This window comes from Carcharhinus amblyrhynchos, chromosome 7 (assembly GCF_965287045.1).
Source record: "Carcharhinus amblyrhynchos chromosome 7, sCarAmb.v2.hapA, whole genome shotgun sequence".
Lineage (NCBI taxonomy): Eukaryota > Metazoa > Chordata > Chondrichthyes > Carcharhiniformes > Carcharhinidae > Carcharhinus > Carcharhinus amblyrhynchos.
The window spans coordinates 13,004,667-13,023,628 of NC_137330.1; the positions used below are offsets into that span (position 1 = coordinate 13,004,667).

Below are 18,962 nucleotides of genomic sequence, written 5' to 3' on the forward strand. Positions count from 1 at the left end.
TAGCTTTAAACTTAAGGTCAAGAGCTATATTCTGCAATCATCAACAGCTTAAAATTTGCACTCCACATAATCAGAATCTAGATAAATAGGTACGACTGTAAATTGGTAAATTATCAAAAATCACAGATACTACACTTCCATTTCATAATTTCTTTGACACAACCCGAGATTCATAAGATACAATACCATAACTGGAGTCATTGTACACTAAGAGTGGGAATCAGAGCCAATTCTTCACCTCCAACTCCCTCAATTCAGGAGCACAGAATGTGATTGTAGTCCCTTTACTACCATCCAGAAGAGATTAGCTGATTTGGCACTGACCACCCACCCTGAGTAATATGGCTCAGTTTCACTGATATTTTTCATTGACAGTGAAAAGGAACATTGAACTTCCTTTTTCCTGGATCCATTCATTTTGCACACCTCCAAATGACATTTGCCTTTCTTACAGTTGTAATGATTTGCTCGTCTCATCTTTAGTTGCTTAACACTGAAGTACAAAGTTAAAATGTGGAGCCAGGTCATGGGGAATGTGTTAAACAAATTATTCAGTGACAATATTTTGCCCTACTTTCATATTTGTGAAGATATAGTGAATAAGCATTTTGATTAATAACTTTCACCATGAAGCTTCCCGCAAATAAGAGAGAAAATCTTTGCAAAGAGAAGTTGTTTTCTCCTCAATAATAAAGAGAAAAGAGATGGGTCTGCAAGTTAGCTAGAATTTAGAAGAAAAAGTCCAATTAAATACAAGGTGGTGTCAATTTTCTCTCCTTTTGTATCTGAGGGGGAAAGAATCCAAAGCATCCATCATCCTCTGGCACTTTGCACAAGTAGCCATTATTCAAAAAGAATTTTGACAAGTATTTATCTAGTATTCACCTGTACACAGCCAGAATTGCAGAACAAGGATCAGGAACAGAAATTAATGGCCAATTTTCCCAGGGAAGGGGCATTGCAACAACCTCACCTGACAGCAACTTAACCAGCTTCAACATTGCAGTGCTTGTTCCAAGACGCATTCTCAAATCCACCTCAGACCTGAGCCAAACTATCATATACTCCAAAAATCAGCTTCACCTTCCCAGTAACAGCTACAAACCTTGAAATGCCCTTGCCTCAATGCCAATTCCAGATTCAGCTCAAGAACACTCTGGATGTGAATTCTTCAATTCCATCATTGGACATGACTAGTAATTAGGCACAAGGCCCTGACCACAGCTCAGTGTGGAAGGAAGCACGGTGAACCAAATGAGATGTACAGCAATAACAAATAGAAGATGATGAAAACATTTTAAAGTGAAAAATATTATGCAAAACAGCAGGTGATTCACTAAAAACCTAGACATTCACTTTAGGATTAGCATGGCAATCTGGAAAGGTTACAAGTGCAATTATAGAACTGCCAAGAACAAGAAACCAAAACCTACAAGATGAAAATGACGTGGAAACAAAGTATCAGACTCCAAAGTTGTTCAAAACTATATTCCAAAGAAAGTTTCATTTATAGAACATGTAACACAAGGAGAAAAGTAATCATGCTTCAGCGATCTGTTGAGCAACTGAAAATTTCATCAGCTTTGCTTCCAATTTCCATCCTTCCTTCGCTTTCACATCTAATCCGTCCCTACCTCGACTTCTCTATCTCCATTTTTGGGGATAAGATGTTGGCCACAATACTTACTGGAAGCTAACAGACCCCTAGAGCTTATACCTTTGCATTGACAGTGAAAAGGAACATTGAACTTCCTTTTTCCTGGATCCATTCAATTTGTACACCTCCAAATGACACTTGCCTTTCTTACAGTTCTGATGATTATACCTTTTCCCATCCCAATTCCTGTAACATTCCATTTTCTCAGTCACATCTCGTTCTGACAATGTCACCTTCCATACCAGTGTATTCAATAGGTCTTTGTCAACCGAAGATTCCTCTCACCGACCACATCCTTCCCATTTCCTGCACCTCTGTTCTCATCCCTTCCTCTCCTCCTCCACCTCAACAGAATCTCAAAGAACAGCACCCCATCAAAGAGGCAATGTATCACTTTCCAGATTCAATAAGTTGATGAATTTCAGACCTTAACCACTGCTCCCCAGTCCCATTACCGAACCTTTTTTGCCTTACAACAATCATTCCTCGTCTTTTAGTTACTCCTGCCATCAGACTTCCTCATGTTCTTTCTTCCCCTCCTTACTTTCACTGCCTCTGTACTCTGAACAGTTTCCAGTTCAGATACAAAGTCATTGATCTGAAACAATAAATCGGTTTCTCATCACAGATACTGCCAGACCTGAGTATTTTCAGGTTTTTATTGCAGCATTATTACAGTATTTTACTTCTCTGCCCATTTTTTTTAATCCCTCATGGAACAGTTAAGCTTCAAAGTGCTTAAGGTGGCCCCCATGCCAGAACAGTAGCAACAGTGTAAGTCATCCTCATGCAAAAATTGAGGATGATACAAAATATAAACAGGAAATATTCAAATGGTTCAACATCACCTGCAACTAGTGATAAAATGACAAATGATAAATGACAAAAATGATTCAGCTGGAACTCCAGTCAGATTAGAAATAAACTGTGTCTTTTATTCACCCGTTGTAAAATAGCAACCATAACTTTTTAAAAATCAAACATGAATTCAGGGTAGTACAATGTTTCAATGTGTGCAAATCAAAGGGTGTCAGATTTCTAGATGCTTTGTGTATATTTGTGCCACTACATTAGGGGGTAGCAGTTCCAGCACATGTGCAGTTGCAGTCTCAGTGTCAGTGCCCTCCCCCGCCTAGTGTTGCAATACAATTAAACACAGCCGTTCTCAGTATCACATCCTGCAGTGAGGTATTGGGATAGGGCAAAACAACGCAAACTAGTCCCTGCCTGCTACTCTAACAGAAATATACTTTAAATGGTATGGCCGTGGATCCCCACTATTTTTCCCACATTCAAAAACGTTAAGTTATACTCACTAGAGCTGCAGAAACAATGCATTCCTTCTCTGTACTAAGGTCTTCGCCTGTTAGGCTGATGATGCTTGGAGGTAGACCCATGGCTTGGGGAGGAGACTGGAAGCAAGAGAGGTCCTAACGTCAGACAATACTTAATAAGAGTGACCAGCATTTGCAACTGCTTTAGGTAGAAAAAGGGACGTAATAATTTTTTTATTCCAGAACAAAATAGGTTACTCAACACAAATTCCCTCTCCAGCATACTCCAAGCAACGAAGCTGGATATTCCAAACAGCCTCCAGAATCTGTATTACCCACTTGATATGTAGTTTTTTTTTTAAATACTGTTCGTGATTGGTAAGGAAACTTTAATATAAGAAAAGTAACAAGGCTTTTCAGAAAACGTGCTGAGGATTTACTATTTTAATTGAAGTTTAGTGAAGAGAATTGGTTTACATTACAACGCAAGCCCCACTGTTAACAAGTTATAATTCCCACAATGCATCAAATACCTGTAATCTCAGCCAGAGGGTAATACTGTAATATACTCAAGTAAGCACCCCCCTCAAAGATGCGTGCAGCTGCTCCAGACAATGCTAGTTAGCAATAATGGAAAAAATAAATTGAAATTGATGAAAAATGTATTAAAACAACTGATAACTTGTGGGGAAGGGAGCGTTTGGGAATGAAAGGAGAGGCGGAGCAAGGTGAGGTAAGGAGATGGATGAATAAAGGTGAATGGAAAACCAAGACAGCAGAAATGAGTCAAAACGGCTTCTCAAAGAAATCCAGTGAAAACAAACTAACAGTGATTTGATCACTTTAATATATACTCTCAGAACGCTGACAAATAAACCTGGAGTCAACAGCTCTCTTTAATGAGTGTCTTGGGAGCATCCCCTCCAATGTTCCAGCACAGCCTTCAGTTCACTGGCAAAAACCTCTATGCCAGAGATTATCCAATGTCAGACACTTGGATGATCTACAGCGGGTTCCTCAATTTACTGGGGAAGTAGCGCCAGCAGTGCCTTCATGGGATCCTTCAAATCTGGTGGTAAGAAGTGCAGTGGAACAGCAATACCCTTGCCCAAAATCCTCAAAAACACATACCGCTGGGTGGGATATGTAGTTCACATGCCTGACACTAAATAACTGAAGCAATTGCTCCACTTGATACTTGGTTATGGCAGGAGACTTCCAGGAGGATTCTCAGTAAGTACATTTAAAGCAGATTCATCTGATGAAGAAGAGCACGCCAAAACCTTGTGATACCAAATAAACCTGCTGGACTTTAATCTGGTGTTGAGAGACTTACTGAAGCAGATTAACAGTTTTCTAAATGCCAAATACAAGGGATATGCAGGCAGTGCGGAGAAAAGGCACTGAACTGAATGATGAGCCAGGATCCTATTGAATGACGGAGCAGGCTCAATGAGCAGAATGGCACACCCCTGCTACTATGTTCTTATGACAGGGAAATGCTTCAGGGTTGTGCAAAAAAGGATCCCCGAAAGAGGTCAAACACATTCGCAGACCAATGGGGTATCCTGACTTATGAACAACCAAAATGAAGGAAGTTCATTTGGGAAGGTACTGAAACACATCAAGTTACTTCATCAAGAATATGGAGAACAAAGTTGAGGTGCCGGACGGAACAAAGCAGAGAAGTTTTGCAACTGCACAGAGAATAGTACAGAGTGGAGATGGCAAAGCACGAGTGCTAAGTTGGGAATTTAGTGCAGGTAGAATATCTATCGTACTTTTTTTTGAGTTGTCATTTAATGCTGGTTTGCATCTTCTCTTACTTTCAACTAATTCCTGTGGCAAATTATAACAAATTCTGAACAACCCATTGCATGGAGATTTTTCTGGACACCCCTCCCTAACATTTAGTGACACCGTCACAGAATCAAAGTTCAACAGAACAGAAAGAGGCCCTTTGGTCCATTGTGTCAGTGCCAGCCATTAAGCACCTATCTATTCTAATCCTATTTTCCAGCATTTGATGCATAACTTTGTATACCATGACAATTCAAGTGCTCATCTAAGTGCTTCTTAAATATTTCAGTGTGTTCCAGACTCCCACTAACCTCTGGGTGAAAATATTTTTCCTCAAATCCCCTCGATCTATGACAAAGATCAGCTAACTCACCAGAGGTAGAACTGAACCATAAATTTGCTAATCTACACGTTTCAAGCAGCATACATGTGTCTACTGAGCAATCAAGGAAGTTCTATCCTGAGGGTTCCAACTTAGCCCAAGAGGGAAAACTATTATTTCATGTCAATGTGTGCATTCACAGGCACAGCTCCAACTTTTCCACATTACAAAGGATCCTGAAGACTGCATTAAGGGTTTTGAACTAAATATTACTGCTTAGTTCATAATTTTAAATTAACCATGGGAATAACAGAATCCCTACAGTGCAGAAGGTGGTCATTCAGCCCACCAAGTCTGGACCAACTATCCCACCCAAGCCTTGCCCCACATATTTACCCTGCAAATCCCCCTGACATGAAGAGGCAATTTAGCATGGCCAATCCACCTAACCCACACATTTTGAGACTGTGGAAGGAACCCACATAAACAAAAGGAAAAATGTGCAAGCTCCACACATCCAGTCACCCAAGGCTGGAATTGAACCTGGGTCCCTGGTGCTGTGAGGCAGCGGTGCTACCGTGCTGCCCAAGTGCATGTAATAATCTTCCTGTTGGAAGGAACACGATGAGTAGAACTCAACAACACTACATGAGAGAAAGACCACTGACAGATGACTACTAATATTTATTGCAAGCAAACTGAGCAATACAATCTTCTTAAGGATCACAGGAGGTGGCAACTGAGCTCCCAACTTTACAAAGTCTAATGTCTTAAATTTGAATTACGACTTAGATTTAAGGCAAACTGATTGAAGCTCTGTGTAAAGCCTCGTGAAGAAACCACACAGTTAAAAATAAATTACATGATGTGCTTCACATTAATATTTAACTGCATCAGGAATCCCTGCAGGAATGAAAAGCTGTTCAACTAATCTGTATGTTTACATCAAAGAGCAATTGGAAGATTACATACCTGTGAGAAGAAACTGTTGTTCAAGAAACTACATTTATGACATTACAGTTTGTTTGAAAACTGTTCTGAAGGTCACATTTTGTAAACCTTGGACTGAGTTTAAAGACAGTTCCCAAAATGGACTGAGGATCACCTTACTTTTTCTTTGTGGATTAAGGCTGGACCCATTAAGCCATCCCCTAGCACGTACATTTAAAATTCAACGATTGTGCTAAAAGAGTAAACAGAAACTCACTAACTTAATGGCTTGTCCTCCAAACACAAAAACACTAACTAATAAGGCATCATAAGAAGTGAACAACCTTGACCCTTTTGATCACTACAAGGGAGACTTCAGGTAATCAACGGAATTACCACTTGTCTTACAAGTGGTTAAAAGTATCACACCTGCAGAAGTATGGAACCTCCTTTCTTTTCTGTAAGCCCAATTCCATCTACTAAGCTCATCTATTAAAGCAACACCCGCAAATTTAATAGTGGAACCCATGGCAGTTGCTGAGATGACCCTACAGCATCTTCACTTCAGACAACGCAATATCTCAACTTCAAAACATACCAGGCCTGCAGCAAATATAGACTCAAATATGAATCAAGTTGAGTATAGTTTTATCTTCATTTGTAAGTAATCTTTGTGTGCATATGTGTGTTAGCAAGAATCTTTTCTTAAGTAACTTCCAGGGCAATAAACTAACCTTTCCCTTTAAAGTAGAAAAGGCTTTGTTGTTAGGTTATTTGAAATTGAATTACTCATTCCAAGGGTAAGAGACACAACTACATTATTCACTAGTAACTTTTGGGAAACACCTTTAAAAAGTCCATGACAAAGAAAAGTAACATTTCTTGCAGAGTGAATAAAGCAAACTACAAAGCACCAAACAAATTGGGGTCCCTCCAGTCTCAGTGGAAAATTCACCAAGATCCTAATAAACCACCTTTCAAGTATTTGGATCCTTGAACTGTCTTCAGTTTTCAGGCAGTTAAGATGAGCAACCTTATTGCACCATATCTGTCTGACATGAGCTGACATAAACAATTTATCCATCTGTAACAATTCTCCAAGTGAATATACTGAGATTATAATGTAGCTTAAGTTACAGCATTCCTAATAATCTTAGCATGTTCAACGTGAATTGGACAGCTTTTGGAATTGTCTGAAAAATGTAAGCATCTCCAATGTCATTGTTCAGTAAATTCCAACCAACATTTTATGACAGTCGCATTGCCACATTTAACAGACGATAGATGGATCTCCTGTGGCACGTGAAAAAAAAAATCAAACCCCTACCACATTTTCCCATTGATTTTGTATTACCCTCTGACCCTCTTGCACCCCTCTACATAGCATTCAAAATGTTTCACTGTTGTGTCGACTATGCCTTCCTCTGCTTCTTTGAATGGGTACTTGCTTCTGTTTTTAATTTCATTCTGGGATGTGGACATTGCTGGCTAGACCAGAATTTATTGCCCAACCCTAATTGCCAAGGTGATGGTGAGCTGCCTTCTTTAACTGCTGCAGTTCATGATGTAAGCACATCCACAAGTCTATTAGGAAAGGAGTTCTAGGATTTTAATCCTGTGACAGTGAAGGAGTGGTATATATTTCCAAGTCAGGATAGTGTGTCGCTTGGAGGGAACATCCAGATGGTGCTCCCATGTGTTGCTAACCATATCCTTCTAAATGATAGAGGTCATGGGTTTGGAAGGTGCTGTCCAAGCAGCCATGAAGAGTCCCTGTAGTGCACCTTGAAGATGGTACACACTACTGCTCCTGTGTCAGCGGTGGAAGAGTGAATGTTTATGGAATGGGTGCAAATCAAGCTTTGTCTTGGGTGCTATCAAGCCTCTTGAGTATCGTCTTCAAGGAGTCAGGAGGTGAGCTCCTCACAGCAGGTTTCCTTGCCTCTGTTGTAGCCACAGTACTTATATGGTTGGTGTAGTTCGTTTTCTGGTCAGTGGAACCCCCAGAATGTTCATAGTGTAGAAGTCAGTGATTGTAATGGCACTGAGTGTCATAGGGCCATGATTAGATTCCCTCTTTCTGGAGATAGTCATTGCCTTACATTTGTGGAGCATAAATGTTACTTTCTACTTGTACAGGTCTTGCTGCATTTGGACAGACACTGCTTCAGTATCTAAGCCTTTAACACCTTTACATGACTCTCGTATGCTGCTTTGTCCGACATATTGAATATCTATTCTCTTCGGATATAGTCAGCAAATGGAGGGAAGGGAAATGTGGAAAAGGTAAAAACTTGGGAGAGCAACAACATTTGCAAAGGCTTAAGAAGCAAGTGAAAGGAAATGAAGCAGATGATTGGGATGTGGTTTGTGAAGCCCAAGGGAAAAATACAAACTGAGGAGTTTGGGTGTGGTAAAGAGAACAGGAGACAGGGAAAAAAAAAGCCCAAACCCAAGTTACAAAAAGATCTGCATACTGCCTAGCATAAATACAAGCATAAGCACCAATTCAGATGCAATATCACCGGCAAAGAGTGATCACAGGACCTGGCACTTGGAAAGGTGAGAAATGGATGGATTAAACTGGAGGAGCTCACAAAAGGGGACAGTTAGTATATGCAAGTAATTTCCAAAGAAGTCCAAGGTATGCAGGTCAACGCCTAGGAGAGTGACAAAAGAACTAAATTTCAGACCCTCAACATAGCTAGAACTCAGTGTAAACTTTACTGGATAAAGTTATCAGAAAAATTGTTAAAGCAATTTCATTGGTTTCCTGTTTTTCTAATCAACCTTATTGGCTGATTAGAAAAATAGCAATTTGATTGGTTTATGGCTCACCACTCAGTTTTTCCTATCGGTTTATATTTGGGAGAATCACCACAGTTAAACTGACATCGATTGAGTGTTGCACGTGGCGTCAAAATATGAAGCACACACTCATGCAGTACTTAGCTTAATTTATTTTATGATAAACTACAGTCAAGTCTCTGGAGCATAAAATGGGCTGATGTGGTGTTTAGGGTCTTCAATTTATAAAAACCACTGGTTTGGACTGATAGTTGGAAAGTGCAGTAGGGCTGCCATAGTACGCAGGCATACTTCCAGGTGGCTACTGCTGCTTAGTTAATAGTCACTGCACTCCAAATGCAATTCATCATTTGACTTGAAACATGTTTCTTCATCAGGTGCTAAGAATCATTTTATTTTTAACTGGGAAGCTGGAAACATAGCTCATATTCCCTTAACTAAGACTAAAAGCTGGAACAATTTTTTTTCGCTTTTCTTGTAAGATGAGCAGTCATGAGAGGAAAAAGCGATAAGCACTGCAAAATGCATAGCACCATCAACAGGGTGATAGCTAATCAACTATCAACCCTCAGGTAGTATAAGGTCCATCTAAAACAGACATTAATTCTCTGTATTTGCATGCATCTATATGTTGTTGCACTCAAATCTTTCTTCCTCCAGAAAAACAAATTCTCAAATCAAAGATTGGAAATGGCAATTTGGTTTATAAAACTTGGACGTCAATTGCATTAATTTAATCAGTTCACACATCTATCCACATTTTAACCTCAAATAACATTCAAATCATATTTGACTGTTTTATTTTCAGGATTATTCACTGGCTAATCACTTTGCGGATGAAGTTTTCCAATACCCATATAATCAAATGTCAGCATCTACCTCATTTTCATGCATCACAGGTCCAAATTATAATAGCAGACTGACACCTTCAGAGGGATTTCGCACTAAAAATCTTACACCACAAGGTATTCCATTTCTAAAGCATATTTCAATAAGGTAAAACTGTTCTTAATTTACTAAGCATTGAAAATCTAAATAAATCAAAGCTCTTAAAAAAAAGGATTGAGCAACCAACAGAAAATTACGATTGAAAAACCTCATTGTTATTCCAAAGCCACAACACAATAAAACCAAACTGCACAATTTCTTCACTTCTATCCACTGTCTTCATTTTGTCAGAAATGTGCATATAAATTACATTTCTATGGGGGGAAAAAAGAACTGCATTGGTCTGCTCTCCTGTCCGAAGCCTGGGATTCAAATTGGAAAATTTATTTGGACTGGCACTTGGATTGCCATCAAGTTGAAAAATTAAGTGAGGCAAGATGAATCATTTGACTGCTTTTGTGAAGAGAATTCACTTGGGTATTACAGGACAGCTAGACAGAAAAGGCCAAGAGCTTCTGTTAAAAAAGTGTGTGAAAGGTATATGTGGGAAGTGCAGTTTGAGGCCAGAGGCTGGAACACAGCCAGAAAATACACTGTTTATGCTTAATGATGATTTGCATCAAGTTTTTTTTTCTTGCTGAGGGGGCTTATGTTGGCATCAGGGGTCATGAAATACTTTGATGCTCACTCTGAATACCACAGCTGTGTTAAGGCCTAGACATGTAGTCACAAAAAAATGACCACTTAGCATTGCCTCTTCACGGGATCATATAACCTAGAACAAAGCCATTCAGGCAATCACATCTGTAACATTCTTTGATAATGCCATCCAGTTAGACCCACTGCCCTGCAACTTATTTACCTTCAAACATTTAATCAATTTTCTTCAACAATTTGCTACTGAATCTGCTTCCATAATCCTTCCTGGCAGATTATGATTCAATGGAAAAACAATATTCCCTCATGATGCTTCTGATCATTTTACTAATCATCTTTAATTCAATAAAGAAATGCATAATTTTCACCATAGTTTTTCCTCAATATACTTAGATTAAACTATTGTCTAAGTTACTCCTCATCAGCTTAAATAATCTTTAAGCTATTCAATCTTCCATTTATGAGAAGGATTCAGACTTAGTAATTAGAATTCTAGGATTATTTTGTGCGTAAAGACCTTAAAGAATTCTTCCAAGCCCCTTCTGGCACGTTTGATGGTAGGCATGATGGGAGAATATGACGGGAGGGCCAGAAATCATGCCAATTTTATACAGGCATGAATTTACACAAGATCATTCCTTGGTGCCTGCTGTCGTGGATTGGAAATCCTACCATAGGACTGCAATGCTGATGAGAAACCAGCGTGAAACACGTTTGAGCAACATGTCATACAGATGTTGGAAATCATTTGAGCCGTGCCTAGGAATGCTTCCAGAGTTTACGAAGGAGACCGCCTGCAATCCTGAAACAACAAAGCAGGGCACTGGGCAGCATCTGCAGGTGGAGCTTCCAAGTCGGTGTCTTGGATGGTCTGTCTTCCAGCCTCAGAACGCTCCTAGAGGTCCATCTTCCGGTCTCAGGATGCTCCCCAAGATCTAGCTGCATTTTCAGGTGGTTCACTTTTTTTTCAATCGTGGATTAGTGATTTGGATGCCTTTTTATCATGGTGCCTGGAAACAATGGCAAATGACATGCCACCCAGGCCCATCCCACCACTGGAAACAGCGAGAAACACCCAGGTGCATGACCATTGGTCAGGGCTAGAAGATTTTGCCTTATTTCCTGCCACTGCAGTAGCAGGTCACACTTGACATTCCTGCACCTGCCACAGGACTTGGTCTCAAAGTGGGAGAAATCCACTCTTTGTCTTCTCATTTAACTATTTTAAATTGATTTCCCCATCACCTTGCTAACCAGAAAACAATAATAATGTAACAGCTCATTATAAGTGTTCTATATAGTCACCTGAACCTCCTTGGTTCCAGTACAGACTTGACTTCTCATCTTACCCAATGATTAACTCCTTCCCTGTAATATTCTCACCAATTGATGTTGTCTCTTGTTCATTGTCTTGTATTGTTATAGCTAGAGGAGATACATAGACTGAAACCCCAATTCATTTTCCCTCACCCCTGTAATCAGCGTAGTTTAATTTTGCTACAGCTGATGTGCACTCCCAAACCCATGTTTGTATGTGGTCAGTTTAAAAGTCACCAGCAGCAGATTTTCTTGGATTTAAACAAGGATTATTACTGATTCACACACTCACCCCAGAAAGTTCTATCACTACATCAATCACATTAATTGCATCTTTCTTGGGGGTGTGTGTTAAAGACAGTGGAGTATTCCTACAAATATTAAACAGAATAGTTAGCCGTTAACATGTCCTTGAGAGTTTAATTTAGTGAAGGAGGAAGCTTTTCTGACTCTGGAAAGATGACTGGGGTCAAACCTGGATTAATTGTAGGGTTTCTTCAAAGTAAAAGCAGGTGCTGACAATGGTTGTTTTAATTGGAGGTCCAATTTCTTACAGGAGAACTAAAATTGTTTCAGACAGGTTGGAGGGGCCTTTTAAAAGAATTTATGTCTTCCAGATCTTGATAAGGCAAGATGACAACAGCCTCTCTGCAGCTGTACTGATATTACTAGTGCTCTGCAGTCTGCCTGGTCAGTATTTTGATTAAAGGATTTCAAAAGCAGAAGACAGTTTTGATCACATGTTGTACAGCCATTGATACACAATGGGAGATAAATGATGGTATTTCATGGTGACAGAGTTTCAGTCAAACAGTGAAAAGCCATTGATATAAATAGATAGTGTTCTTTAGAACTTTATTGTGGATATTCAGTCTCAATAGCCTTTCTTTGTCACATGGCAGACCAAGAATCTGGGAGTTCACTGTCTGTCTTGCAGCAAACCCTGACATGGCTGGATTTGAAATCCAATTTTGTAAATTGAGTTTGTATCTTTATAAGCTGTTTGTGAACAGAACTCCCACTCAGCTGATGAAGGGGCAGCACTCTGAAAGCTAATGGCTTGTGCTACCAAATAAACCTGTTGGGCTTTAACCTGGTGTTAAGAGACTTCTTACTGTGTTTACCCCAGTCCAACACCGGCATCTCCACATCATGGATGTGAAATTCCAGTGTGTGCTGTTTAAGCACGTCCCATTTAAGCGAGACCTCTGCCATCATAACCCAATTCTGGATTTACCTGAAAGCTATTGAAGTTGCAAATGTCAGATCACTCCTCAGCAGTCATCTTACAGTTCATCAGGATCCATTTTACAATTTTCTGTTAAATTATAATAAATCATATGCCTGCTGTTGTGACAATACCCTTCTATCATGGAGTAAGCAAAGCTGCACATAATACTTGAGCTTCAGCCCAGTCTTGGAAGATCTTGTACTGCTTTGCTTTATTCACCTAAGAGAAAAATTCAGCAGCCTTAAAAAAAACAGCCGAATCCACATGTGCTGTCAACTTTTAATGACTTGATACATTTGCTTTTTCTGGACTTACTTCAAAAATGCATCTTATTATATTTTCCTACATTGAACTGCATCTGCCACCTACTTTTGCATTCTTATAACCTGCGTCCTCTTGTAGTCTTTCATATGCCTCATTATGAAGTGCCATATCTTTTGTTTTGGTGTTATCAGCAAATTTCAATATTGTTTCCTCAGTTCTCAAGCCATTTATATGCATAATACAAAAGTGACTCTCTTGCAGTCTAAGAAATTCTTATTTTACTGCTTTCTGCCATTCAACCACCCCTCTATGTGACCACTTTCACCTGGGCAGCACGGTAGCACAGGGATCCCTGGAGCTTCACAGCTCCAAAGACCTTGGGTTCGATTCCTGGCTTGGGTCACTGTCTGTGTGGAGTTTGCATATTCTTGTGTCTGTGTGGGTTTCCTCCCACAGTGCAAACATGTGCGGGTTAGGTTGATTGGCCATGCTAAAAAATTGCTCCTTAGTCTCCTGAGATAGGTAGGTTAGAGGATTAGTGGGTAAAATATGTAGGGATATGAGGGTAGGGCCTGGGTGGGATTCTGGTTGGTGTGGACTCGATGGGCCGAATGGCCTCCTTCTGCAATGTAGGGATTTTATGATTCTAACTTCATCTGCAGCTATTTCTACACCATGTATGTGGTTTGTTCCCAAGCTATTTTTCTTTCCTACGCACAATACTGAACACTTACAGTCAGTAAAAGTTATCTTTCATTGTTCTGTCCACATTGTACATTTTGTGCAACTCATTCTATAATTTCTAATTTCATGGTCCTTCATTTCATAGCAGTTTAACTTGGATATCAATACGTACAGAATTGTGTCAACAATGTTGACAGCTGCAAGTTGAGCAACAAATATGCACACAATTACTAACATTGGTCGACACCATGTGATGCTGTAATTGAACAGAAAAACCCCACGTAGGCGCAAAAGACGACTTCTGCACATATGGAGATGAGACTTCTAAGTACATTGGGAATTTGTGTGTTTGAAAAAGCTTCAGAAAATTCTCCCCACAATTTTTACTTAGCGGCTAGTGTTTGCAACGGTCACGTGACATAGGACTGAATAGGAAGCGTTGCATTGTGCTTTATAATTGTCAACATAAAAATATTACCACAGGATTGTGATAACAGACATTAACAAAGAATAAAACTACATTCAGGATTACTGATATAAAATGCCTTATTTATTAACGTGACAGTCCCCTCTTGTTACTTTAGTGTTCACTTCTTTTTAAAAAAAGTCAAGTTAACATTTCAAGCATAATAGCAGATAGGAATTTCAAATAAATGCAATATACAATAACATTTCAAAGCCTAATTTCAGGAGTATTGAAGTGCTTCAGTGATGTGATCTTTATTCACCTCCTCTTTCCCCTTCTAAAAAGGACCTGATATATCTAGTTTAATTAGTTTCCAAAATAAGCAATCTTCACAATGAGTAGCAAGTTACCTTGAAACCTACCTTTTACACCAAGCTTTTGGTCATCTACCCTAATATCTCCTTAAGTGGCTTGGGGTCAAATTTTGTTTGATAAAATTCCTGAGACATTTTCCTACATTAAAGACACTATATAAATGCAAGTTGTTGTTGTTAAGGGGAAAATGCAAAGGACCCTTGGAAAACAGCCAAGGAATCTAACTAATGTAACACAATAGGATTCAAGAAAAATGACAAGGTAGAGCCAAAAGTGTATAACCTCATGCTATATCAAAGGGCCATCCATTAACTAAAGAGTTTGGGACAAGAATTTTCTAAGACATTACATTCAATAGGTTTCCCCCATGATCAAAAAAACATTATATTCACTTCTGACTTATTTAACTGCATCAAAAATATTCTTTTTCTCCTTGAATGAACATTCAATCAATGAGAATTACCATTGATTGTACACTGTGCAAGTATGCCTCACAGCATTAAGAATTCACACCTGAACAAATATAGCTCATTGCTTGAGCTCTAGCTGCAAAATCTTATTCGCTATTGTATATTTTATACTAGCTGTTAAATATAAATCAACAGTACTCTGCCTCATTCGATTTATTATTTGGAAGCAAAGAATTAATATCAAGACAAAAAGCTAAAAAAAAATCTATTTACTTGAATACATCCTGCATTTGAATATTTCCACTCCTTTGAAGAATGTGATTGCCCATAGCAATTTCATTTAAAATCACTTTCACTGGTGTAATTTGTGATCTAACTTTGTAATTAAAAGAAAAACATGGTTCATTGTAATAATAGCTCCCGTCAAACAGAAGGCCAGAACTAATTTATATAGCTCCGAGCTGCCAATTCAGAGGTGTTAAACATATGGGAGGTCAGGTTAAACTACGCATGAATAGTCAATTTAAAAAGTCTTGAAATGTAATGTTGATGCATTACGCAGTTAGTTTAAAAATAAAAAAAATTAAAGGTTTGAAATGACAAGATCTCACTTTTGAATATCAACCTTTTGTAATTCTATTTCTTCCCCTCCTCCCTGATGAGATTTCTAATAAACAAAATTCTGACTCGTCCCCCCTACATTTAAATAAAAATTTCAAAAACAGTTGCAAAATAATACAATAAATTTCAGCACGAACTAAAATGCGGCTGGCAGATACTACACAACCCTCCCTTTGTGGCAACCTGAGGCAGATTCTATTCCTGACACGTACAGCCAAGTTCATCTTCTGATTATGGGGTGTATGTCCAATCCACATTCCTGACCCCTACACTTGTAGTAGCATTTGAAGAAGTTCACCGATTTAATTCTTCAACAGTTGGTTAGCACCACTGCCTCACAAAGCCAGGGACCCGGGTTTGATTCCCGGCTTGGGTTGCTGTGTGCGGCGTTTGCATATTCTCCCCGTGTCTGCTTATGTTTCCTCGGAGAGCTCTGGTTTCCTCTCGTCTGAGAGAATGCTGGTTCGGCACATTGGCCATACTAAATTCTCCCTCAGTGTACCCAAGCAGGCACCATAGTGTGGCAACTAAGTGATTTCCACAGTAACTTCATTGCAGTGTTAACACAATCCTACTTGTGACACTAATAAATAAACTTTTAAAACTAGGCGGTGACAGATCCACAAGGCATACTATTCTGGAGTGGTGGTAGTAACAAATGGTCTGGCTGGTGGGGTCCTAATGTCAAAAATGGGTTTGCTCAGGGCTTTTATTTTATTTTAACATGGTCATGCAAAAGCACAATTCAAGTTATCCGTTTATTGTCGGTTTACCATCAGGTAAGGCTTAATGACTGAATATCTAAAATGTCAAAAGGGGAAAATAATGTTTTAATACGCAACAGAAACCCAAACAAAATTTCCAAACAAATCACTGCAATTAATTTTGAAAGAAGGGGAAACTTGCATGTCTGACAGTCAATCTATGTTTGCATGGGAGACCAAGAATAAAGTGAATGTAAAAAACAAAAATGAAATGTGCATACGGCATGTCAAAGGAATAAAGGATCAAAATGGAGAGGAGGGCATGCAAATCACAATCAATAAAATTTACACAGTTCCTTTAACACAGCAGAAAGCCCAAAGACGCTACACAGGAACTTTACTAAACAACATATGACACCAAATCACATAGGAAATATTAGGACAGATGGCCAAATGCTTGGGCAGAGAGTAAGGCTTTCAGAAGCATCCTAAAAGGAGCAGAGAGAAGTGGAGGTGTTTATGGAGAGCTCTGGCAGCTACTAATAGCTAAACAGTTAAAACCAGGGATGCTCAAGAGGCCAAAATTGGAGGAACACAGATATCTCAGCGTTGTGGGGCTGAAGAATATTAGAGATGATAGTGGGTGGGTGGTGGTGGCAGGCCATAGAAGGATTTGAAAGCAAGAATGATAATTAGAGATGTGTCACTGAATTCAAAGGCAGCATAGGACAAAGGACACTTGGATGTGGGTGAACTGAATTTGGTGATTTAAGACACAGGTCTGAGAGGCCTGGATGTCCTCAAATTTACAGAGGATAGGTGACTTGCCAGGAGTACATCAAAATAATTAAGCTTGCAGGTAACAATGCATCTAGGAAGGTTTCAATGACAGAAGGGCCAAGGTGAGGTGAGGGGATTCAAGCAATTATACAGAGATGGAAATAGGCTGTCTTAGTGATGGCATGAGTATAGGGTCAGAAGCTCATCTCAAATTTATCACTAAGATTACAGAGACATTCTCAGAGAGCCGTCAGGGAAAGAGATTAAACCAATGACTTAGGAACAGAGTTGAGTAGCAGGGACTAAAGTCACTGACTTCTGTTTTCCCAATATTTAATTAGAAGAACATTTATGTTTAACTACTTCTAGGAAATATGAAATTAAAGGAGGCACAATCGCCAAAAATCAGGATCTAGAAGAAGAGACAGAAAAAGTAGAAAGGGATAGACAAAATGTGGACCTGGAACTGAAGAATTGGGATTCAGAGCAACTACAGTCAAAAACATATACATGAATGGACAGGGAAAACGCGAATGTCATAGCCTTAGTTATGTAGCAATTGCTCAGATATAAGAAACTTGGTATTAAATTTTGAAGAGACACCAACACGATGAAGCCAGAGGTCCTGTGGTGGGATACAGTTAATGTTAGTAAGATAGAGTCAACATGGAGCAGTGATGAACTATGTGCAATTTTGCAGCAAGGAATTCCATGGGGAGCTAATGACCAAGGTTCTTTCTTGAACCAGCTTAATAGTGCTGTGGTACTTCATATATTTTTTAAAACAAGTACTACAGGGGACAGATAGGACTTGAACACAATTGTTCTTCCAATTTCTAAGTATGAGTCATGCCTTGGACCACTGCTAACACCAGAGTTTGACCTTCTTGGCTGATTGTACAATCACAAATGGGAGAGCACATACAAGATAAGCCAGAATCATGGAAAATTCTGGGGAAATTGCGAGCTAAATCAAACTCAAAAGAACCTTTTTCCCCCCAAAAGGTCTGGGACTGAGTTACAGATTTTTAATGTGCAAATGAGTCGAAGGTTATTTTTCAGGGTGGGGGTTGCAGACAAGAAAGTGCAGTTAAGGCTGCAACCAGATCAGCTATGATTTTACTAAATAACTTCAAGGAGCCAAATGGCTTACTCATGCTCCAATTTCTTATCTTCTGGAATGCATTGATTGCATTAAAGCTGGATGAAGCGATTGCCTTCAAGAAGATAGTGATGAGTTATTTTCTTGAACCACTGCAGTCCAAGTGGCATAGGTAATGCTGTTTGTGTGTGTGTGTGTGTGTGGGGGGGGGGGGGGGGGTGTCCATGGAATGGCAACAGAATTCCAAGACAAGATGGTGCGCGATTTGGACGGAAACTCAATGATGATGTTCCTATGTGTCTGCTGCCCTCATTCTTCTGGGTTGTCGAGGTTGCAAGTTTGGAAGGTGGTGGCAAAGGAATCTTGCTGCAGTAGATTCTGTAGATGATGCATACTGCTACTACGTCAGTGGTGGTGGGGATGAATGTTGAAGGCAGTAGATAGGATGCCAACCAAGTTTGTCGCGGAATGTGTCAAGCTTTGAGTGTTGTTGGAGCTGTACTCATCCAGTTAAGTGGAGAGTACTCCATTACACTCCTGACTTGTACCTTGTAGATGTTGGATAGGCTTTGGAAATCAGTTTCCTTTGTCTTCAATAAACAGTGGCAACTACTTTCCACAAAGTCAATCTATCCAGCCACACTTCTAGTGGGGAATAACTTGACAGCCATCAGGGGAAGGAACCCAAGACAGCCAAGCTCTTTGTAGTGGCCTACCACTGCCCCAGCAGAG

The 18,962-nt window shown here is 39.5% G+C and overlaps 1 protein-coding gene across 4 annotated transcripts in view; it reads right to left on the bottom strand.

The window, feature by feature from the left end:
- Nucleotides 1-18,962, bottom strand: part of smap1 (small ArfGAP 1) — a 247,473-nt gene that overhangs the window by 141,461 nt on the left and 87,050 nt on the right. For 2 of the 4 annotated variants that reach the window (XM_080191966.1, XM_080191967.1), the window contains one exon: nucleotides 2,974-3,069. The exons of the other annotated variants lie outside the window; for them this stretch is intronic. In XM_080191966.1, the coding sequence (XP_080048092.1) occupies nucleotides 2,974-3,069 (96 nt within the window). The remainder of the gene's footprint in view (nucleotides 1-2,973; nucleotides 3,070-18,962) is intronic. 4 annotated transcript variants of the gene reach the window in all.